This window comes from Podarcis filfolensis (genome assembly GCF_964270895.1).
Source record: "Podarcis filfolensis genome assembly, chromosome: 8".
Taxonomy (NCBI): domain Eukaryota; kingdom Metazoa; phylum Chordata; class Lepidosauria; order Squamata; family Lacertidae; genus Podarcis; species Podarcis filfolensis.
The window spans coordinates 66046119-66069950 of record NC_139611.1 but is presented as its reverse complement, the minus strand read 5'-3'; the positions used below and the strand labels follow the sequence as shown (position 1 = coordinate 66069950).

The 23832-nt window shown below is 45.3% G+C and overlaps 1 protein-coding gene across 1 annotated transcript in view; it reads left to right on the top strand.

Annotated features, from left to right (window-relative positions):
• The first annotated feature begins 6890 nt into the window (after window positions 1–6890).
• The window catches only part of OPRD1 (opioid receptor delta 1), a 40209-nt gene continuing 23267 nt past the window's right edge, over window positions 6891–23832 (top strand). The window contains exon 1 of the mRNA XM_083628252.1: window positions 6891–7458. Within this exon, the coding sequence (XP_083484378.1) occupies window positions 7232–7458 (227 nt within the window). The 5' untranslated portion in view covers window positions 6891–7231. The remainder of the gene's footprint in view (window positions 7459–23832) is intronic.

Below are 23832 nucleotides of genomic sequence, written 5' to 3'. Positions count from 1 at the left end.
ACTGCTGCCAGTCAGTGTAGGCAATACTGAACTAGATGGACCAATGGTCTGGCTTCCTATAAAGCAGGCTGCTATGTTCAATCTTCACCATGACTTCTAGTAAAGGTAAAGGGACCCCTGACCATTAGGTCCAGTCATGGCCGACTCTGGGGTTGCGGCGCTCATCTCGCTTTATTGGCCGAGGGAGCCGGCATACAGCTTCCGGGTCATATGGCCAGCATGACTAAGCCGCTTCTGACGAACCAGAGCAGCGCACAGAAACGTCGTTTACCTTTCCGCCAGAGTGGTACCTATTTATATACTTGCACTTTAACGTGCTTTTGAACTGCTAGGTTGGCAGGAGCTCACCCCGTCACGGGGATTCGAACCGCCGACCTTCTGATCGGCAAGTCCTAGGCTCTGTGGTTTAACCCACAGCACCCACAGCACCACCCACACTTTTAATTCCTTTGCTGCTACTTCCTTTGTCTGCTTCTGATGTATGTAAATAAATTGTCATGTTTAATATTTTTAGCCATGTGCTCTTCAGATTCTTGTTTGCTTGCCTCCCTCTTTCTCTCTCTCTCTCTCTCCCTCTCTCTCTCTCTCTCTTTGCCAGAGTTTGTCCTGCTTCCTGTTTTCCTCATTTTCCATTTGTTTCCATCCCCATAGCTGGACTTCTGTAGTTACATGAAAGAAAGGCACTTTTCACTTGCAAATTATAACTGAGTCATAGAGTAGACGTTAAAATGAGACTGTCTGTTTACCTGAAAGTTCACTCCACTGAAATAAAAATAACCTATTTCAGAGAAAATATTTTCTAGAAGGGAGATCTGAAACACACACACACCTTAAAGACAAACACGTTTATTGTGGCAGAAACTGTCTACTTCAGGAGTGGGGAATCTTCCTCCCCCCAAGAATTGCTTTCCCTCATGGGCAACCTTCTAGGGAGAGCACTTGAAAGAGGTGGGAAGGGCCTTGGCCAAAACTGGGTAGAGTATTGGCTGTGACTTTTACCTTTGCACAATAATCTATATTCCAGCAGTCATTGACTTGTTGGACTCAGAGAAACAGTGGCAGGAACCAGTTGTGGAACCACCAAGAAAAGGCAGCTCAGAGCCCAAGACAACAATGAGCAGTCAGAGAGGGAAGAGGGGGAAGATTGGGAAGGTAAGCTGGGAGAGTCTGTGTCCAGAAGCAGAAACTGAAGCAGGAGAGTGGAAGGATGGAGGCCAAGAGGAAAAGGTGAGTCGGGCTGGTGGAGAGTTAAGGGTGTCTGCTCCTCCTGCTGTGACAAGCTCATCTCCCCCTTGTCTCCCAGAACCAGAAGAGGCATGAAAGGGCAGAGGAGAGGTTGGCTTCATGCAGGCACTGTCTCCAATTGCTTGGAAAAACCCCTGGAACTTAGACTGTTGTGGAGAGGCAGGGACTTTCAGTCTCAGCAATGGATGGGCATTTGTTTTTATACACTACAAGTGTTAATGAGCAATTAGTGTCAGGGTGTTTGGGTTATTGCCAATGCTGGCTTGTAAATTGGCCACTATGATGATAATCAACACCACCTGTCCTTTTTTGTGTTCTGTTCCCTCCAATCCACTCCAACCCTTTGTTAGCATAGAGGGTTTATATGCAGCAGCAGAAGTTAACTTTTGTTAAACGAATCCATGCTTGGCGCACCCCTTTAGCTGAAAGGTATTCAGACTGAGACTTGGTATAAAATAATTATGTTTATGAAAGCAAGTACATTCTTGATAGGAAAGAGTTTCATAGTGCTAGTTAACTATCTGGTTGAAGAAACAAAGAAGCCATGTTTGCCACTTTGTCCTCAGAAGAGAGATCCAAGGTGACCTCTTGCCTTGAAGTTCAGAGGAAGAAAGTGAGGAGGACCAAGAAGCTGTAAACAGGCTGCAACTTAAGATGTAAACCATCTAAACATCAAAGAGAAACATCACTATAAAGGGTAGTCTGGAAGTCCCTTCATCTATCCATCTTAACCCATGCAAAATGCTCTCAGGAAGCTGTCTTGCACCCTTCCAACACCCTTTGTGCATATACACCTGCCAATTCAGAATTACACTTTGTGGATCTGATGAAGTGGACTACGGTTCCCAAAACCTTGTGCCACAATAAACACCTTCATCTTTCGAACATAGTATGTGTGTGTGCTGGAGAAGGGTGGTGGATCTTTTTAAGCCCAAGAAGAACATCAACTTGTGGGCAACCTTCCACTTGCCACATGCCAGGTTGGGGAGGGAGAAGGCAAAATTAAGTGGGGCAATGGATGTGAGTCTTATTCAGTAGGCTACACTCCAGCCATGCAAAAATCAGAGGTTTTATCATACACACAGAGACACCTCTCCATCCTCCATCTAGCCAAGCAAGAACTACAACCATAGCAGAAGGAAACTTTTGAACCAGGCAAAAGCACTCAAGAAGGGTATAGAGAAATGCCTGAGGTTCACAACTCTTGCCTTAAGGTGTCACAAGACTCTCTGGTACATTTTTTTGGGGGGGGGGAGCGAATGCTTCAGATAAGAGCACCAATGTGAAATTTATCATTAATTGTTTTTCATAAACTGAACATGTGATAATAAGACCGCCTGGCAAGGGCACTTTATCCTAACTCCCACCCCCATATCTATTTTTTTAATGGTATTGTCAGTGATGGGGTCTGAGACCAGTGTTTTTGCAGAAGTTTGTGTGTTTGTGAAATGCCCAGTTTGGCTGAGGAAGAAAATCAGGTGAAGATGTGAACAAGGTGAACTGAAGCATCCTTGGTGCAGTGGTACCTTGGGTTACATACGCTTCAGGTTACAGACTCCGCTAATCCAGAAATAGTATCTCGGGTTAAGAACTTTGCTTCAGGATGAGAACAGAAATCGTGCTCCAGCGGAGCGGCAGCAGCTGGAGGCCCCATTATCTAAAGTGGTGCTTCAGGTTAAGAACAGTTTCAGGTTAAGAACGGACCTCCGGAACGAAGTAAGTACTTTACCAGAGGTACCACTGTTTTGTCTTTGGGGAGCTGGTGCAGGCTTAGCAGCTGTGCGATCCACTGATGGCGATGTAGATGCCTCCACTGACCCCTGCTTACATGCTTGTCAGTAAAGCAGATACCACAGAGGCAGCGTAAATCATTATTTCTCTCTCAGCCAAAGGAAATGAACGGTGGAGGCTGGTCCATTTGGGCCAAGCGTAGGCAAATTCGGCCCTCCAGATGTTTTGGGTCTACAGCTCCCATCATCCCTGACCACTGGTCCTGTTAGCTAGGGATGATGGGAGTTGTAGTCCCAAAACATCTGGAGGGCCGAGTTTGACTATGCCTGATTTGGGCAAATGGGGCACTCCCCCACCAAGCTCAGTTTACCGCCAGCCTGCCCTTATCTGCCTGTCTCCTTGCTTAGATCCACTCCTGAGGGTGGCACTGTTTGCCAAATTCCTCCTCCTTAGCTCTCAGCTGCCTTTGTAGAACTCATCAGAAACCTAGAATTAGTTGGCTGTGAGTGTCAGTGGCTTGGGCTCCACCTACTGTTGGTCTTATTGCCATTGGCTGCAGCAGCAACCACTGGAAACAAACAAAATTCTTTAGTACTACCCCTGGAACTTCTCACTACTTGGAACTGGGAAAAGGCAAAGTGATGCTTTGGGGGGGAAACAAGACAAGACAAAACATCCAGCTATGCAGCAAGCTTTTGAGTGGGACAGAACTCTTCTTCGGGAGAGAAATGCCAGCTTTAGGTGAAGTCCAGGTGCTACTGCTCCTGCATTTCTGATATCTGGGCTGTGAGCGCTGTTGTAGCCAACATGGCATTATCCATTCACAAGTATAAGCAGACTTCAGGGAGACCCAAGATTTGCAGAAAGAGCAAAAGGATTTGAGAGGGGGGAAATCTAAGGAAGAGAAAGAAAGCGCTGCCCCACCATAGCCCAATGTGCATGCTCGGTGGGCATGGAATGCCAGCTTATTCTCGAGGGGGGAGGAAAACTGGGGAGAGTGGATTGAAGTGTCTAGAACCCTGAAAAACAGCATTCCACGCCGCATCATTTTGTTGCAAATCCCATTTGTGATAGATTGCAGGTGCAATCTTGCATGCATGCAAACAGCAGCAACAGTGTGAAAAGCAAAACAATGAACAGGAAAACCCCAAATGTATACTATTTTTTATTTCTCTTGGGCTGTGTGATTGTAAGCCTGTTTCCTCAGAAGTACGTCACATCAAACTCAAGTGGCTTTCCCCCTATGTGCCTTAAGCATTGCTGCTTTAATTATGGCAGGGTTGAGAGACATGCGGCCCTCCAGTTGTGGTGAGACTCCAGCTCCCATTAGTCGTAGCCAGCTTGGCCCATGACCAGGGATGATGGGAGTTGCAGTACAGCAAAAGCTAGAGGGTCTCAGTTTCCTTATCCCTAAATTATGGGCTGGCAAGATGCTTGAGAGGAAAGTGTACAGACATGATTGCTGCTGACAGACAGACAGACATACAGACAGACAGGCAAAGTAGAAGAGAGGATATTGGTAATAAGGGATTTTAAAAAATAATATTTTTTAAGTGAATTACTAAACTCCAAATGTAAAAGAAGTCTTCCTCAAAATGCTCTGCCTGTGTACACATTATCAGCTTAAAACGTTGCTAGGTTCTTCTTTTTCTCAATTCAGTTGGATGCTGACTTGAAGGAAAATGCACCAAAATGCAGTATTTCATAAGAAACAGCAGAATAGATATGGATTGTGGTTAACATGCACACTGCTTACCAAACCAGTGGTGGGAGTGCACTGGATGCAGAGTAAATGGACATGTGTACACAGCCTCTGTCAAGAAGTAAACATTGACGAAAGTTTGATTCCATTTCATCTTCCTCATTCAGACCATTTCTTTTTTCCTGAATGTGGGTGTTAATGGAGGGGAGCTGGGTGATCAACCCTGACGCATCTTGGGAGCTCCCTGTGGCATGGTGGAGCATAGACCTGACATGGTACTTAAGCAAACAGATGTAGCTTGACAAGAAATAGAAAGGTGGGGAGGTGTGTGTGTGTGTGTGTGTGTGTGAGAGAGAGAGAGAGAGAGAGAGAGAGAGAGAGAGAGAGAGAACAACAAGAAGAATTATAACAGGATTTAATAAATAAATAAAAAACATGCAGTTGGGTGTCATAGTGGAATACTTTAAGATGCAATCAGTTGCATGGCATAAATCTGCTTTGAAGTTCTGGGTTCCAATTTTCATCCCTTGGTAGAATATCTGGAGGCCTAAACTGCTTCTTTTCTATTAGCAAGGGTGGGAGGAGGGTTGGGAATCAAGCACCCTTCTTCCCATCTGCTCCCTGGTTTTATCTTGCTTAACATTGAAGAGGTGGTCTCTAATCTAATGCACACAGATATTTCATATTCCCCATATATGAGGATATGAATTCAGTTACATAACTTGCTGGGAATTATAAAACAGAACTCTTCCTGTGCAAGATCTAAAGGCTGCCCTTGATTAAAATATTACCCAGTTATCAATAGGACTGATTTGGAGAAGCGGGGGGGGGGGGGGAGGCAATGTTTTGAGAGACCAGGGTGTCCAACTAACAATACATCAAGAAGACCTGGGTTCAAATTCCCACCCTGTTGCAAAGCTTACAAAGTGTTATTGGACCTGTCACTGTCTCTCAGCCTAACTCTAGGGTTGTTATGAGGATACAGTTGGGTGCGGGGAGAACTATATTTGCTGCCCTGAGCTATTTAGAGGGAGGGTAGGGTTTTTTTTAAATTATTCTTATTATTTAAATCATATAGATGTAAGGATTTTGTTTTTGGTTTTTTAAAAAACATGTAGAAGGGGAGTTGAGAATAAAAAGAGGGTGCTCAGGAAGGAAGGCAACAAACACATATTTTATGCAAAGAGAAAGCACTAAGGCAATTAAGTAGTGGAAATATGTTTACAGATAAAATGACTGTCATTTTTTAAAAAATGGAAAGCACACAAGCCTCCTCTTTCTTTGTAACTATTGGAAGATAAGGTCTGTCTGGTGCTTTTAAAACCTCTATAGATGGAATCTGTTCAGGCACAAAGCTATTGAACTGTCCAGTGTTTAAAGTTGTTGTTTGGAGCAATTATTATTATTATTATTATTATTATTATTATTATTATTATTATTATTATTTGGACTGATAGACACCCCATGCCAAAGTGACTGTTTAAAAAATGCTAAATTATCCTGTGTAGGAAGCCTACTTATCTCGAGCCAGACCATTGATCCAGCTGACTCAGTGATGGCTGCACTCGCTGGCAACTGCTCTCCAGGGTTGCAGACAAGAGTCTTTCTTCTCCAGCCCTACTGGGAGACGCCAGGGACTGAACCTTCTGCCCACATTGCATGTGCTCAATACAACTGAGCTGTAATAAGGGGGAAAGAATTCTAAAACTCGAGGGTTGCCCTGGACAATGCCTCTCTGGGTGCTTTTGCTATTCCGACGTTGTGTGCTTAACGCTAACCAATTCCACTGCTTCTGGTGGAACATAGTGGCTGTTTCTTCCATCTATAATTAGCCTTAAAAAGAAAGAAAATAAAGTGGCTGTTTTGCTTGGATGTTCCACGATAAATTCACTGGAAACCTTCTCCAACCCTCCCCCCCCCATTCAAATGCAGTTAAACATCTCTAATAGATGCCTCCATTGTTAACATCTATTAGAGATCTCTAATGATATCAGTAGCTCCCTAAGAAACACGCGTTAGGCAGGGGCACCGCATTTCCAAGGCAGCTGAGAGCAATGTGTAAAACTGCTTTCCCCACCAATCCTTAAAGGGTTTTGATGGGCAGCCCCCTCCCTTTAATCTGCAGCCCCGTACGTCGTTCCGACGTCCAAGAGAGATGTCAGATATCCCCTCCTTTTTAAAAAAAAAAAAAAGAAGGGGGGAAAAGAGAGAAAGAAATCACAACCATTAGGAGAGCTTGCAGATGCACGGTTTCTCGTGCTCAGATGCTCAGCAGCAGACCAAGGAAGGAGGGAGGGCAGTGCTGTGTCTGTAACAGTATTTGCAGAAAGACTAGAGGAGATGTCAGACCTTTCTGGCTAGCATAGTTGCTACTGAGAGAGCCCGTCTTTACCTCGGTAGGCAACTCCCCACCTCACCCCCTGGTTAAGTTTTGGGTTTATTTCGATGCACTTCGCTTATTTCAGCACCACCAGGACGGGACAGCTCCCAGGAAGCCTTTAGTATTCCCCGTCTGCCCGACCTCGGGGTGGGATCCAGAAGCTCCCGGCAGAGATGGAGCCGTCCACCTTCCCCGGTGCTGAACCCTACCCCGATTTCCCCTACAACAGCACCTTTCAAGACTTCGGGTCGACTTCTCTCACGACGTCCAACGCCACGAGTCAGTCCCCGATCAAGAACACGACTTCAATCATCATCGCCATCGCCATCACTGCCCTGTATTCAGTCGTCTGCGTGGTGGGGCTTTTGGGGAACATCCTGGTCATGTACGGCATTGTCAGGTAAGGGCAGGATAGCCGGGATCTAAGGGGCTTATCCCTAGATGCTTCCACGGGAAAGTCCTATGCACGTCTCCACTTGGCTGGGCGCCCCAAGGAATATAGAGGCAGCGAAGATAGCAAGAGGCTATGCTGTGTATTGTGTAGGATAATCGGTAGAAGTGTATGTGGCACTAACTTGGAGAGAAAAGTGTGTGCATGTGTGCGTGTCTGGGGAAGAAAGACATCACGTGCATGTTCACTGAAGGTGTGTGATACAATCATAAAGATAAGTGGGCGGAGAGAGAATGTATGGGATAATGCAGATTGTGTCTGGGAGAGAATGTAGCATGTTGCACCAAGTACACCCTCACCTAAGAAATCCAGATATTTTCGGATTGGCTGAGGACCCTACCTTGCCTCTGCGTTAAGCAATATATTACTACTATATGGAAGGGGGCAGAGCAGCAGGATATTAGAACGTGGGGATTTCTTTCAGCTTCAGGAGACAGTTTTGTCTTCCAGCGCGATCCTAGGCACCTCAGCTTAGAAGCTGAATTCAGTGGGGCTTGCATACTAAGGATAGGATCGCAGGCTTAATGTGTGCATTTGTGAATGCAAAACAACAAGAGGACCATATGTTATTATGGGGGTTGGGACAGGCAATCGCAGTTCATTGCATGGGACTTTGATTTTATGTATGGGCTCTATGATTCTGTCCATTCTGTGGATGTTATACGTGGGTGCATTTGAGTGGAGGGGGGCATTTCATAACAGGAAATGCATTGCCTTTCTAATGGAGTAGCTTCTAATCCAAGAGACCAGCTGCACAATGAATACTAGCTATATTGATCTGAATGTTTATGAACTGGGTGTGCAGGGACATGATTTAGTTCTTTCACATTGACCACATGTGCCTGCATGCAAGAGTGCCAACTCTGATTTCATTGCAGTGCAAGCATACTGTACATACACAATGTGTGTATCGTGCATGTATAAGCACCTACTTATCTTGAACATGGCATGTTCCTTTGACTCTTGGATTGGTTCATAATAAATGAAATTGGAAGTGTTTCTATATGTGTTTTGATGGTTAAATCACTTTGGGATGCTTTAAGGAAAGCGATTCATAAATGAAATGAATAAGCAATGCAGTCTTTTTATTGTAGGGAGACATTTACAGCAGCAGGTGCCTCTTGTTGAAGAGGCAGGGGTAACCATACTCAGCAGGACTATCCATGAAATCACAATCTTATGTAATAAATTCTGCCACTGGATCAACAGAATGAATTCTGCTCCTTCCTTAAATGCTTACTCTGTGCCATCAAAATGCTTCCTGTCTAATGAATATAAGAAACTGTCTTGTATACAAAAGCAAATCATTTTTCTATCCAGCCCAGTATTTTAATCTTGAGTGGAGGTCATTAGGGGAGCACAAGCAATGATTTTACTCTCATGCTCAGGGTTATGGTGAGAGCTTTGCTCTCAAAATTGTATTTTGCATTAACTGTTTTCTAGCATCACTTGTGCTCATATAAAGCCTCCATGAAAGCAAGTTCCTTAGGTGTTAAGGGGTTTGGGCAAACAAGAGAGTAACTCATAGTGGCTTTTTATTTCAAGGTACAGTACTTGTTTTGCAACACACGTGTACATCTGCACAGACCCGCATCCCATGAAAATCATGGTTCGTTGGGAGGCTGTTACCATTCACACGTTTGGAGGGGAGGATTGCAGAGAAGAACGTTCATTCTAGCGTTCATAGAGTCATGGAATTGTAGAGTTGGAGGGGACACTGAGGGTTATCTAGCTCAACTCTCTGCAACACAGAAATCTCAACTAGATCATACATGACAGATGGTCATCCAACCTCTGCTTTAAAAACCTCCAAGCAAGGAGAGTCCAGCATCTCCCAAGGGAGTCTATTCCACTGTTGAACAACCCTTAACATCAGAAAGTTCTTCCTGATGCTTGGTCAGAATCTCTTTTCTTGTAACTTGAATCTATTGGTCCTACCCTTTGGAGCAAGAGAAAACAAGCTTGTTCCCTTTTCTATGTAACAGCCCTACAGATATTTAAAGATGGCTATCATATCTCCTCTCAGTTCCCTCTTTTCCGGGCTGAACATATTCTACTCCTTCAGCCGTTCCTCTTAAGGCTTGGTTTGCAGACCCTTGGTCATCCTGGTCGCCTTCCTCTGCACATGTTCCAGCTTGTCAAGGTCCTTCTTAAATTGTGGCACCCAGAACTACACACAGCACTGCAGGTGTGCTCTGACCAAGGCAGAATAGAGCAGTACTATTACTTCCCTTGATTTGCATGCTATACCTTTGCTGTTTTTCTATGTTTTTTCTGAGTCATGCTTTGTGTAGAATATCCAAGATTGCAGGCAGAAATGATCTGTACTCATGCATACAACAATCTAAAAGAGAGAGAAGAGTCATCCTTAGATTCACATCCTCCCTCTGTATTTGGCAAAAGTGGAAGCTCTGGCAAGGCTACAAGATTCCTGGAGTCAGAAGATTCTAACTTTGCATAACAAGGTCATCAAATTCTGTGGTTAGAAAATGCAAATTCTACTTAGGAAATTAAATTTGGGGGGGGGGATGTTGCATATGTGTCCCCTGATTTCCCCCGCCCCCCAAACTCCCAAAATTGCCTGGCAATGTGTGACCAGTGGTGGTTATTGAGGTGAGATAGCAGAGTGTCAGTGGCACAAGTACAGCAACTTGGAGCCCTTACAAGAGGGGTGGGGAGCTGAAGGGCCAAAGTTCCCCCACTCCTATTTAGGTTTACTGGCTTTCCCATTCCAAGAATGTTGCTTTGGGATGGGACAGAGGTGCACCTTAAGAACCAGTGGGTGGAAATTGCAGGGACACATCTTCTAGCTAGACATTAGGAGACACTTCCTAATGTTAAGAGTTGTTTCACAGTGAAAGAGAAGCAGTGAGTTCTTCTTGACTGATGGGATTTAAGCAGAAGCTGGGCAGTCTGAGAGCCAGTGTGGTGTAGTGGTTAAGAGCGGTAGTCACGTAATCTGGGGAACCAGGTTCGTGTCTCCGCTCCTCCACATGCAGCTGCTGGGTGACCTTGGGCCAGTCACACTTCTTTGAAGTCTCTCAGCCCCACTCACCTCACAGAGTGTTTGTTGTGGGGGAGGAAGGGAAAGGAGATTGTTAGCCGCTTTGAGACTCCTGAAGGGGAGTGAAAGGCGGGATATCAAATCCAAACTCCTCATCATCATCATCTGTCAGGGATGCTGTCGTTGCAGTCAGGGGAGGCTGGTTCATCAGGGCAAATGGGGCACTGCTCCACCAACCTCAGCCAACTCCCACTTGCCTTCAGTAGTACAGGGGTGACTGTGGCTCAGTGTTGCCCTTGTAGAATTCAACAGAGAGGAGGATGTAGAGAAGCACTACAGTTGTTTGTCCCTGCCTGCCCTTGGCTCTGACTCCATATGCTGTTGGTCTCCCTGCCTTCAGCACTACCAGTCCACAAGCCACCACTGGTTGCAGACTGAACTGCAGATCCTGTGTGGAGCAGGGGTTGGACTAGGTGGACTAGAATGGGATTTTTGAAACATCTAAATGTCAAGCTGGTCTGCATGGATTTTCTTTAATTCCCATGTGACTCTTTGCTCTCCATGTGAAGGAAGATGTTTCTTTACTGGTTCTGCAAAAAGAAAAAAAGAAAAAAAGAGAGAGAACAATTCTCACTTTCTTATGCAGGCAATATGATGCTCATCTACACTCCAGGTTCCCTGAAGTAACTAGCACATAAACAGATACAAACAGCAAAGCGTACAGATGTATAAAAATGTTCATGTAGTAATACTTGAAAAACGATGGTGCAAAAGAATAGAATCACATAACTCTTGGCTCTTTATTGTTGTAAGTATAATATACTTCTTTGGCATATAATTATTCAGACTTTTTTATTTAAAAAAATGAAACAAATTCTGGCAATTGAGGTATAAGTGGGTGCTTGATGTGAGAGGCAGTCTATAAATATATATTTTGAAGTGTGACTACCAGAGCTATACACACAGTATTTCAGAACTCTTTGCATTCTCTACCTTTATTTGAAGACAGAGAAATTCCAGTGAATTTCTCAGAGGGTGTGGAAATTCTCCAACTGTTCCTTGGGGATGGAGCTCACCATTAGTAGTAGCAGCATAATTTTTTTCTGCTGCAAGTACCAGCAACAGCTTTAGGAATAGAGGAAGCTGCCTACACCACCTGCCCATCTAACTCAGTATTGCCAACACTGAGCGGCAGCCAATCTCAGGGGTTTCAGGCAGCGAACATTCCCAGCTCTGCTGGAGATTCTGAGGATTGAACCTTCTGCATGTAAAGCAGATGCCCAACCACTCAGCTGTGGGCTTGGCAGCACTGCCACCATTTTGCATCCTGCACTATGGCCCAGGCCTAGTATTGTTCCAGGGTAGTGCTGGGTGGAACAGTTGGTGGAATGGAAGCAACTAACCTCCCTCTTCCCCCACCCCCAATGAATGGCAGAGAGTATTCGGGTTGGGGGATGGAATTCTGCAAATTGCCTTTCTTTTCCTAGATAAAAGAGCAAATCGTGGAAAATTTCTCAGGTGTAGGGTAGGGAAGGGCAAAGTACTCTGTGACAATTTGGCTCTGCTCTCATTGAAACCCCTGCTGGAAAAGCTGCACAAGTCGGAAAGCTATGGTTAAGCTGTATATGATGATCAGAACTGGCAAATGTAATCCTGAGCATGTTGAGAATTGTAACAAATCCCCTCCTGCGGAGTCAACTTTCTCAACAGCAGCAGAATGACAGAGATCCCAGTTGCTGCGGAGGAGCACAAATGATTTCTTTTAAAAACTACCAGGGAGACAACCAGAAAGGATTATATATACTCTTCAGACATAATATTTTTAATTGAGTTTGAGTTTTGGAGTGCTGCGCACATTTAAAGTTGCCTAGTAACTACGAGAGCTAATTGGGAGCTAGGGATAGTGTCTGGTGGCTTTATCCCATAGGTTCCCTGTTCTTCAACCAGCAATGGGTCATGACTTACAATTGGATCCAGTACTTGGGGTCAGCAATGTGAGGCATTTGCTGAGGCCCACATCCCAGTAGAAGACCACTAGTCAATCCCAAGAGTTCCCTGGCACTTCACCTCCTTGATGTCACTGCCTGTTTATATGCTCTCTCCAAACATGTGAGCAGTTACCAGAACATAAGAAGCTGCATTATGCTGAATCAAATCATTGGTCCATCAGTATTTCTATTGTCTACACTTCAGGCAGGGGACATTCCTAGCTCTACCTGGAGATGTTAGGGATTGAACCAGGGTCATTCTGCATGCAAAGTAGATGATCCACCACTGAGCTATGACCCTTCTCCTATGTGGAATGAGAGGATGAGCATCTGCTCTCTCTCTCTTTCTTTGGGCAGTGGTATAGATTGATCCTGGAAGGATAAGGCACCTTAAACTTCTCAAAGAACAGGCGGGATAGAGGTGGAAACATAAATTAAGAAGGTTTTGCCCAAGGGAATGCAGCCTTCAACAAGACAAAGCATTCTTCACCCCTGGCCTATAGCAATGAATCCCACAGGTAACTTGTGCATTTCTTGGAGTTTTTGATTTTGCAAACTTGTCAGACAATAGCACTGATGTGGTGGAGCACTGAAGTCAAAATCATTGGATTACAATATGTTGACATTTATTTCCCTTTGCAATCTCCACATCATTCACAATTTTCACAGCTCTCTGCCCTGGCATGCCCAGCTTGCTTCTTTCCCAAGTGAAACATTGGCAGCTGCTTAATGCAGGCGTGGGGAAACTTTGGCCCAGAACTACAACTCCCATCAGCCCAAGTAAGCACGGACAATGGCCAGGGTTTATAGGAGTTGTAGTTCAGCAACATCTGGAGGGCTTAAGGTTCCCCACGTCTGGCTTAAGCCTTTCTTTGTAAGGAAGATGCTGGTCGTTCCCTGTAAGCAAGATGTGATCCTTTTTGCTGGGCATTTTGTGTGTGCGCATCTTCTGCAGCTCTCTCAGAACATTTTAAAAATGCGGTAATTCCAACAGCACAGAGTGTTCTGCAAACACTCTTAGACTCTATAATGGAGCTGCAAGGCCTGCTGTTTTCTTTTAAGTTCTTTTCCCAACAGAGTGACATTTTCCTTTTTCACAGTTGCAGTGCATTAAGCTGAAAACTTTCCCTGGCAGCCTGGTCAACCAAAGCTTCTGTCATCTCCTGGGAATTACTCTGATGGTCTCTTTGATAAATATAAACAGTAGCCTATGTTTTAAGAGAGGAAGAGAGAAGTGTTCCCACCACTTTATCCTTCAGTGAACAAACACACAGTATTATTTGAAGGGGGTTTATTCCACGGAAACAGGGAAAAAAACAGCTGTCCAAGAGCCTTGATCAGTCAAGGTTCCCAGGTGTCCATTTACCAGTAGAGGCTGGCCTGTCAGGACAAATGGGGACACTGTCCCACCAACCCCTTTCTGCCCTTCGTCAGCCTCCACCTGCCTGCCTTCTTACTTCCATCCAGTTCAGGGAATAGCATTGACCGCCAGCTGTTTTCCTTCCAGGAGCCAGCTAGAATCATCTCTTTAAGATATCTGCATAGGTCGGTTTCTTCCACCACCCTACAAATTCCATCCCTGCACTGAAATCAGTGGGACTTTCCAATCAACACGCTTTAGCAGGGGAAATCTGTGAGCCTCTGGAGCCCAGCACAGAAACCAGTTCTTTCTACCTTTAACACAGGGATAAGGAACTGGAGACCCTCCAGAAGCTGCTGGACTACAACTCCCATCATCCCTCGCTGCTGGCCATGCTGGCTGGGGCTGATGGGAGCTAGAATCCAACAACATCTGTAGAGCCTCACTTTCCCCAACCCCTGATGTCTAGGATGGGGTGAAATGTTTTGTTTTGCTTTTTTAAGGACAGGAATTATATAACTGCCCCGTATCTTGCTTCCTGCTCCTTTGCTGATGCCTCTGCTCTTTCAGGGTCATTTTCTTCAGTTCTTCCCAAGTGCCAGTTCTATCCTTTGAAATGCCAATTTCACACATTTACAGTCTCAGTGGTTCTAAATTGTGCCAGCTGTTATCTTTTCCCACCCCTTAGGCTAGCTGACTAACGTTTAGCACAGAATGTCTGCGCTTCCGATTTCAAAGCACGTCATAGATAGGATTCTCCTTTTATACATATTAGGAAACTAGGACACTGAATAGTTAAGCTAGCAGGATGAGTGTGCATGCAGGATGTGGCAGATCTGGGTTCAAATCCTTGATAAGACATGAAGCTCACCGGGTGGCCTGTGCAACTTACCAGCTCCCAGTGTTAACCTGGGGATAAAAGGAAATAGGTCTGTAAGTGCTTCCTTGACCTATGTGCAGGATCACGGGAGAGAAATATCTGCGATATCTCAGAACTACAAATGGGGGGAGAAATTTGATTTTGCTTGCATTTGAATGACAAACTACCTCTTTCACACATTTTAAAGCAATATGTGAACGGAAACAAAATTATCATGGGGGAATTAGTGGAAACGGCACATAAAATGCATTATATTAGGGGAAATTGTTTGCAAAAAATAGTATACTGTTATGAGATGGGGGGGTGTCCGTCTGGATGATACCCAGTGCTCTTCCCAAAACCTGTTAGTGTGTGTGTGTGTGTGTGTGTGTGTGTAAAATATATGAGCAAGCTCGCCAAACCAGTTCCATTGTCTATTGTAATGGGAATTGGGGTTGCTTGTGCGTAAATTCCAAACTGCTCCCAGCTGTTGGGGTAGCTAAACCTTTCCCTGATTTGACAGCCCTTACAAGGCGACTGTCTCAGTCACTGGCAGAATCCGTCAGTGGGCGTTCCCTAAACTTCTTCCAACATAAAAGCTGTTTGACGCGAAGTCTCCTCCTAGCCTCCCTGCGCGGAAGTCTCCTGCGCAGAGTGGGCATGGCCAGCGGAGGTCCTGGGCTCTCCCCGCTGGACCCTGTGGAAGGGTCTTGGAGCCCTCTCTCCGAAGACCTTCCCTCCTCCCCTTCTTTCCTGGTGTCACGCCGATTTCCTTCCCCAATGGAAGTGTTCTCCCTCTCCCTGCTGGTCCCTTCTCCTGCATCATCGGAGAGCCCTACCTCCACTCTGGGCTCCGATGTCAGTTCCCTGACATCTATGTAATGGCTTTTCCTTCTAGTTAAGTACCATGATTATTATACACCAAGCTCCCTGCCAGCATAGGTTCCACCTCTCCAGGCAAACCATTTCTGGTGATCATTGCAGAAAGGGATAGAGACATAGGAAGTGGCCATATACTGGGTCAGACCCACCTGGAGTGGGACACTTGTAACCTTGTGCCTAATTCCATGGAGCCCCGAACAGAGGGCAATGGAAGTAAGAAGAGAAACCCTGTGTAAGTGGAAGGAGGCAAAGGGGGGGGGGAGAGAGAGAGAGAGAGAGAGAGAGAGAGAGAGCTCATTGGTACTAAACATTTAAAGCAGTATCATCCCGCTTTAAACAACCATGGCTTTCCCCAAAGAATTCTGGGAACTGTAGTTTGTTAAGGGTGCTGTTAAAAGGAAACTCTTTTCTACCGCTTCCTGGAAATGCCAAGGATTGAACCAGGGATTTCTTGCATACAAAACAAGAGTGTGCTGTGCTCACTGGGCCATGGCTCTCCTCCAGGGCATGGCCAAGCTCTTTGCCCTGATCTTGCTTCCCACCCACCATCCATGTCAAGCTCACTGGATGATAGTTACCTGGGTCTTCTCCCCCCCCCCTTTTTTTTTTTGAAAAGGGGGACATTTGCCCACCCCCAGTCTGCAAAGACCTCACCCATTCTCCAAGAATTCTCAAAGAGCATAGACAAAGGCTGTGATATTACGGTATATCCACAGGAACTTACTTCTGAATAGACTTTCAATGTGTTGCTTTGCATGAGGCCCAACACCTCTTTTCTCTGGTAGCCAGATGCAAAAGAAGACAAGGCTCTGCACTTTAGTTGTATAGAAGAGTGTTCCTGGATCTCCCCTCCTTCCTAAGCCTGTGATTTTAGGCCTGTTTACATGAGAAAGAGGGGACGCGGGTGGCGCTGTGGGTTAAACCACAGAGCCTAGGACTTGCTGATCAGAAGGCTGGCAGTTCGAATCCCCGTGACGGGGTGAGCTGCTCTTGCCAACCTAGCAGTTCGAAAGCACCTCAAAGTGTAAGTAGATAAATAGGTACTGCTCCGACGGGAAGGTAAACGGTGTTTCCGTGTGCTGCTGTGGTTCGCCAGAAGCAGCTTAGTCATGCTGGCCACATGACCAGGAAGCTGAACGCCGGCTCCCTCAGCCAGTAAAGTGAGATGAGCGCCGCAACCCCAGAGTCGGTCACAACTGGACCTAATGGTTAGGGGTCCCTTTACCTTTTACATGGGAAAGAGCCCCACTGGACTCAGCAAGCCATTGCCAGAGTCTATGTCAAATTTCCTTCCAAGAGGTCTGCACACCAGGGCAGAGAGAGTTTGGTCACAATCATCTACGCCCTGAGGAACTTGATGCTGGACTACCGCAATGGGATCTTCATGGGGCTGCCTTTGAAAATGGCTCAGGTACCACAGTCAGTTCAGAACGCTTCTTCTGGTTGTTCCCCAACTCAGCTGCAAACCATTAGAAAAGGTTTGTGAGAAGTCAAGAAAGACCCCCAAAGAAAACTGCTCCCCTCCCACTACCACCCATTCTGTCCAGAGCACCCATATTCACTGATAAGTGAAGAATGAAGTGCACATCTATGAAGTGAACTGAGGTTAATGACCAAAACAGTTACCACTTAGAGGCTGCTCCAGAATCCTTGCTTTCCAGGAAGCCCAAAAAGATGACAAATGTTAGTCTAAGTCTAGTCTGGGTGGTACACTAAAGGGCAATCCACAAGTCCTCTCATCCTGCTGTTTTCCTCCTGGGAAAATGGCTCTTTAGCACTCAATCAGAGCAAACGGCAATTTGGGTTTTCTCCAGCTTGACATTTGCTCCAATTTAGCGCTGGCACAGGAGTGGGGCAAACAGGAAACTGCTCAGACCCTTGCTTCCTAAGCATGGACAAGTGGGAGTGTGGATGAGCCCTAAGCCCTGTGTTTAGGTATACACAGCACAACCCACAGGAGATTCAGCACAGCTGAATTTTACATTTTAGCCTGTCCCATATGCTCTTTATTCACCTTTCTTATCTTCCTTCCTTCTTTCTTCTTCTGCTATCACACTTAGAATATAGCAACCACACTGCAAGGTCGTTCTGGCTTGGCTTTGGCTGAGAACGAAATCGGCAGTGACTCACCAGAGGAAAATAAAACCCACCCTATAAAATGCTGCCTCTATTGAGGCTGTAAACAACCTTGCCTGCTTGGTGGTTGAGCACTTATTAACCTTCTCTCTGGTCTAGCTCCCAAAGGGGACTAACATCCAGGGCCAGAGTTTTATTAGGAAAGATTAATCTTGCAGGTACTATGTATGGCACAGTGGCCAGGTGCAATGGGAGTTTGCCTTTATTTACCAAGGTTACAGGTTTGTGTTTTACTACTTCTCAAAATGTATGGCTCTTCTAAGCACATCAGGTTTATGTACTGTAACAAAGGGCAGTCAACCTGTGGCCCTCAGACACTTTTTATGCGGCCCTCGTAACAACAGCCCTCTAGAAGTGACTGGGTCAGACCTCTGGCAGGAGTAATCTCCCCCCCCCCCCGTAGTTTGATAATTGTGGAGAGAGAGAGAGAGAGAGGGAGATGGGGTATGGGGGGAAAGAGAAAAGCAGGTGGCCCAGCTAAAGATTGGCAAATCCATCAATTTTGGTTTCTCTCATTTTCTCATCTTTCTCATCTTTCCACTCATAAGTTCAGTTCTCCAGTTTTATGCAAACATCTCCCTTTTTTTGTAAGCAATTTGGTCTAATATACATATTTATGTGAAGTGTTTTCCTCTAAACTAATGTATTTTGGTGCACATTTTACCTTAGAATATGCATTTTGTATACATTGTTTGACTGATAAACTGCACCGTAAAATTCAGACAGCGTGGATTGCAAATAATGGCTATGTTTGGGTCTGTGTGTTGTTTAGGAAAGTATTAATTAGGCAGGCCCACCTTCAAATGAGAATGGAATTGGACTTCTCCCCATCCCCAGGCCCAAGCCACTTTTGGTTCTGGCTCCACACACCACTTGCTTTGGCTCCCCACATGGCCAGTATACATCCTTCAGCAGATTTTCTCTGATGGAATGTTTGTAGCTTGTTTTCTTCATCTTCAAGATAAACAGGGCATCAGAAGGAGGTCTTTTAAAGATGGGCTTGTGCGATCTTCTGGATGTATCACTAGGGATGGGAAAATCCATGATCAAATGTGGCTTCATGAGATGGGCTTGGCAAAATGGCAATACCTTTTATCCTTCAGATCCACATCTGTGAAATGGGGTTATCAATAATTTGCCTCACTGAATAGAATGCAAATGAAAACCACTTGGAATACTGAAGTTATGCTGCAGAAAAAACTGTTCCCAGTAACACCAAGATGGGAGCCAGTGTGGTATAGTGGTTAAAGTATTGCAGTAGGAGCTGAGAGGTCAGAAGTCAAATTTCCACTTGGCCATAAAGCTCATTGGGTGACCTTGGACCAGTCTCTGACTCAGCCTAACCAACCTCACAGGATTTTTGTGAGGATAAAATCAGGGAGAACCATGTATGCCATCTTGAGCTTTTTGGAGCAAAAGTCAACTACAAATGGAATGTTAAATAGATTTAAAAGAGATGTAATTGAATTGTTATGGCTAGTTTAACTAAAGATGTTTTAACTGTTTTCAGATGTTTTGAAGGCTTTTTAAAAAGTGTATGTGTTTGCCATCCTGGGTTCCTTCTGCAGGAAGGTTGGGATAAAAATTCAATTAAAAATCTCCAGAGACTGTTAATTCAGGCTGACAGACTTCCAACCATGTGGTTCAGTATGAAAATAATGGCTAGTCTCTTAGAAGGTTAATGAATTTGCCAAACTGCTTTATTCAGCATCAGACCATGGGATTACCTATTGTTACTCTGAGTATTGTTACTCAGAGTATTGTTTACTCTGACTGGCAGCCACTCTTTGAGCTCTCAGCCAGAGGCCTTTCATTTCCCCTGCTACCCAATCCTTTTACGATGCCAGACAATGAAGGTGGGGTCTTCCTTCTGCATGCAACGGATGTGTTCTACTGCTTTTTGATGCCTATTCCGTCACCTTTGTGGTTTGTAAACATGCCACAGAGTTGGAGAATGTGGGCAGAAGTCTTTACATCTGCCTAGATAGTAGTGGAAGGAACTATAGAGACTGTGGCAATCACACTGGAAAACTGCAGAGTGGAACTACTGCATCTTTCACTGTGCTTCTCTATGAAGCTCTGAAATCTATACCATCAAAGATAATCAACCATGCTATTGTTCCTATAATCATTTCGCCCAGGTCACACTTGTGCCGTACTTTTCAAGTGCTTTAGGCTACCTTAACAGCCATGGCTTCCCCCAAAGAACTCTGGGAACTGTAGTTTGTTAAGGCTGTTGAGAGTTGTCAGGAGCTCCAACTCGCCTCACAGGGTTACAAGTTCTAGATTCCCCTGGGAAGAAGGACCAGTTGTTAAAGAACTCTGGAAATCATAGCTCTGTGCGGGGAATAGGGGTCTCCTAACCACTCTCAGCACCCTTAAAGGTAAAGGTACCCCTGCCCGTACGGGCCAGTCTTGACAGACTCTAGGGTTGTGCGCTCATCTCACTCTAGAGGCCGGGAGCCAGCGCTGTCCGCAGACACTTCCGGGTCACGTGGCCAGCGTGACGAAGCTGCTCTGGCGAACCGGCACCAGAGCAGCACACGGTACCTATTTATCTACTTGCACTTAAGGGTGCTTTTGAACTGCTAGGTGGGCAGGAGCTGGGACCGAACGACGGGAGCTCACCCCGCCGCGGGGATTCGAACCGCCGACCATGCGATCGGCAAGTCCTAGGTGCTGAGGTTTTACCCACAGCGCCACCCGCGTCCCTAACAAACTACAATTCCCAGGATTTAACAGGCCATGCCTGTTAAAGTGGTATAAGAGTCCTTTAAATGTATGGTGTGGATGTGGCCCTAGGATTTGCCAAGAGAGACCAATCAAATGTCACTGTTCTTGCCAAGGTTGTGGACTTCCAGCCCTGATTCACTCCATGAATATATAAACACGTATCAGAGTTTGAAGTGAGTTCCTATCCCAATATTGTTTATTATTTAAGGTTTATCCTCCAGTGCATTTCAGTGCATTTCATGTGCATCTCATATATCTGTGGGAGGAGAGAAAGCAAAGAATATGGTATTGACAGCAGAATTCATCTGGAACCTCAGGTTTCATTTTTGAAACGGCTCATTTCTAGCCCTTATGATGAATGATGCTTTTTGAAACCACGGAAGCCAGAGAGCTTCAGTGTCATGCATGCCTCCTTGCCCTTCCTCATTACCAGCAAAACCGGAATAAATTATGCAAAATAAACATAAATTATGCAAATGTGCATATTTCCCCACTGCACATTTGCAGACCATTTCTTTCTGCACAGCACCACAATGCATTTACCAAACTCCAACAGGTATAAGACGGCTTCCTATTACCACGAGAACCTCAGGGTGAAAATCTGCCATTGTTAAAGCTTCTATAAGGTTCACGCAGCTGAGAGTGGTCACTGGCTTTTATTTACCAGCCCTACTGATACCCAAATGGAGAACTTACAGAAGCTGCCTTGAGGGACCCAGCACATATCACTCTCAACACTGCTCTGGTCAGGGTGGCCCATTCCATTAAGCCGCCTGAGGCAAAATGGGAAGGTGTTGACCTGCGCTCCTATCAAAACCTCACTTCCCAGGGATGTGCAGCTGCAGCAGGGGGTTCTGAGTTCCAGCAAGATCTAACAAGAGCCCCACAAGATCTTTGCAGGGCTCTTTTGAGATTTCACCGGAACCTAGGAGCCACCACTACTGCTGGTTCTCCTCACTTGTCTGGTGATGGGCGATCCCACAGTGATGCCCCTGGGATTTTGCTACCTGAGGCAGCTGCCTCAGTCCCCCTCATGGACAGGCTGGCCCTGACTGGCTCTAGCCTAAGGTGACCTTTGGCATGCACAAAAATATGTGACAAGTCATACTGTTGGCTGCGAGTCCCAGGATGTACAGTACTATTTGATGGCCTGCTAGCTGTACCAGTTTAAGACAGTTGCTACATTTGGAAGGACAGACCGAGTTCTTTCAGAGCCTATTTGACTGGGCAATGTATTCATATATTTGTGTAAGCTGCTCAAAGGCTAGATAAATATTATTACTACTAGCCCCAGCTGGCGGCGTTCCTTGTGTTCTGTGTATGTATAAATGGTCTTATTTGTCGAGCCACATCTGCCGTGGTCCTCAGAGTCCACTGAGGAAGACCAAGGCTCAAACGCAGTTGGGTTCTCTGATGCTTTGTGAACTGTAGTTGTTCCCACTGCTGATGTTGTGCCAGTGCAGACTGTTCATTTTTTAATTACTTTGCTGTGGAAATAAGTAGATATTCAGTGTTTGTGTTTAAGTGCCCTTGGATCCCATAAATTTTTTTCACATATCAAATTTATTTATGTTGGTTTGTAACGGGAATTTTTTCCCACCAATTTGTCGTTGTTTTTTTCACCAACCCATTTTTTAAAGTTATTATTGATGCACTTATATGCCACCTTTTTCCTCTAAGAAGCTCAAAATGGAGCACATAGTTTTTCCCCCTGCTCCCATAATTTTATCCTCAAAACTACCCTGTGAGATAGTTTAGGGTCAGAGGCAGGTACTGGCCCAAGGCCCCCTCAGTGAGCTTCATGGCTGAGTGGGTATTTGGACCCTGACCTTCTAGTTCATAGTCCAACACTCTAACCGTTACACCACACTGGCTCCACATTTTGCTACTGGAAGCAAAGGGAAAGAAGGAGCTCCATCACCACTCCTTGAGGAAAAACTGACTGGGCTGGGGGCAACTGAATCTCACTTGATCCCTGGCAGGCTAATTTCTTTGCCTCTAACAGGGGGGCTCAGAGTAGGCGCCTCAAAATCATAGGCCCATGCCAATTGGCCCACACCCCTCTGTTCTGACCTGCGCGTATCACACACAGCTCTGATCTTCAACTAGGTATGGCTGGCTCTGTCAATTTCCGTTCTCTCACTCTCTAATTCCGCCCCACCCCCCAATCTTAAATTCATTTCTCCACATCTTTTTTTTTTTTTTTTTTTTGCAATTTTGCCTTACATACGCAACAATTTTCCTGAATATAATGTGGTTTTGGTGTGTCATTTTCACTAATATGTGGACTTTTGTGCACACTTTCCTTTAGTCTATTCATTTTTGTACACCTTACTTGGCTGGGGAACCACTCTGCAAAATTCAGAAATGTGCGAATTTCCGGTTTGCACATTGTTTCTGAAAATGCTAATTTAGTAGGTTTGCTTTTCAATGCAGATTTAATTGCATTTCTCCCCTGAACCTGTTTCCAATGAAGAAGGAGGACTGGGGGACTCCAACTCCCAGCCAGCATGACCAATGATCAGGAAAGGGTGGGATTCGGTGTCCAACAATGTCTGGAAATCCATATGTTCCCCACCCCACTGAAGCTCTTTCTAGCCTGGGTGGGGCTTTATCAAATAACCTTTGAGCCAAAGGGCTTTTTAAAAAAATGTAGCTCAGTTTTATCTTTGCAAATCTTTGAAGCATTGGCAAACTGGGCACCAGGCAATCGTACAAGAGGCGTTCGGCTCTGGTGGGACTCAATTTGTTGCTAGGATTCGGGCTTTGGCAATTATCTCTGATAGCACCATTAAGTGGTGGGCAAATCAGAGTGAAAATTCCTCCGCTGCCAAATGGTTTCCAGGGGTATTGGTGGAAGCTGGTGTCAATAGAACTGTAATTGCAAAATCTGAAACGGAAGTGTTAATGATGCTTCTGTTAGCACTTCACTGTCTGGAAGAGATGGAAATGCTGCCCCAGATCTATTTAGGCCTGGTGCTCATTGAAGTGGCATATCTATCTCAGAGCTATATTACTTCAGACTCCGGGGGGGGCTGCTATTATGATGGAATGCTCCCCCATGAAGAATTAGGAAAAAGCACTGCATGTGTAAAGCTAGCATTTCAGGAAGAAGGCTGGAGGAGAAGCATTGAATCATAGAATTGTGGAGTCGGAATGGGTGCAAAGGGATCACAGATGAAGTATGCCTAGCATATGGTCATTCAATCTCTGCTTAAAAGCCTCTAAAGAAGGAGAGACCACCTTCTGAGGCAGCCCAATCCATTGCCAAACAGCTCTTACTGTCAGAAAGTTCTTCCTAATGTTTAGTCAGAACCTCCTTCCTTGTAATTTGAACCCATTGATTCAGGTCCATCTTCCA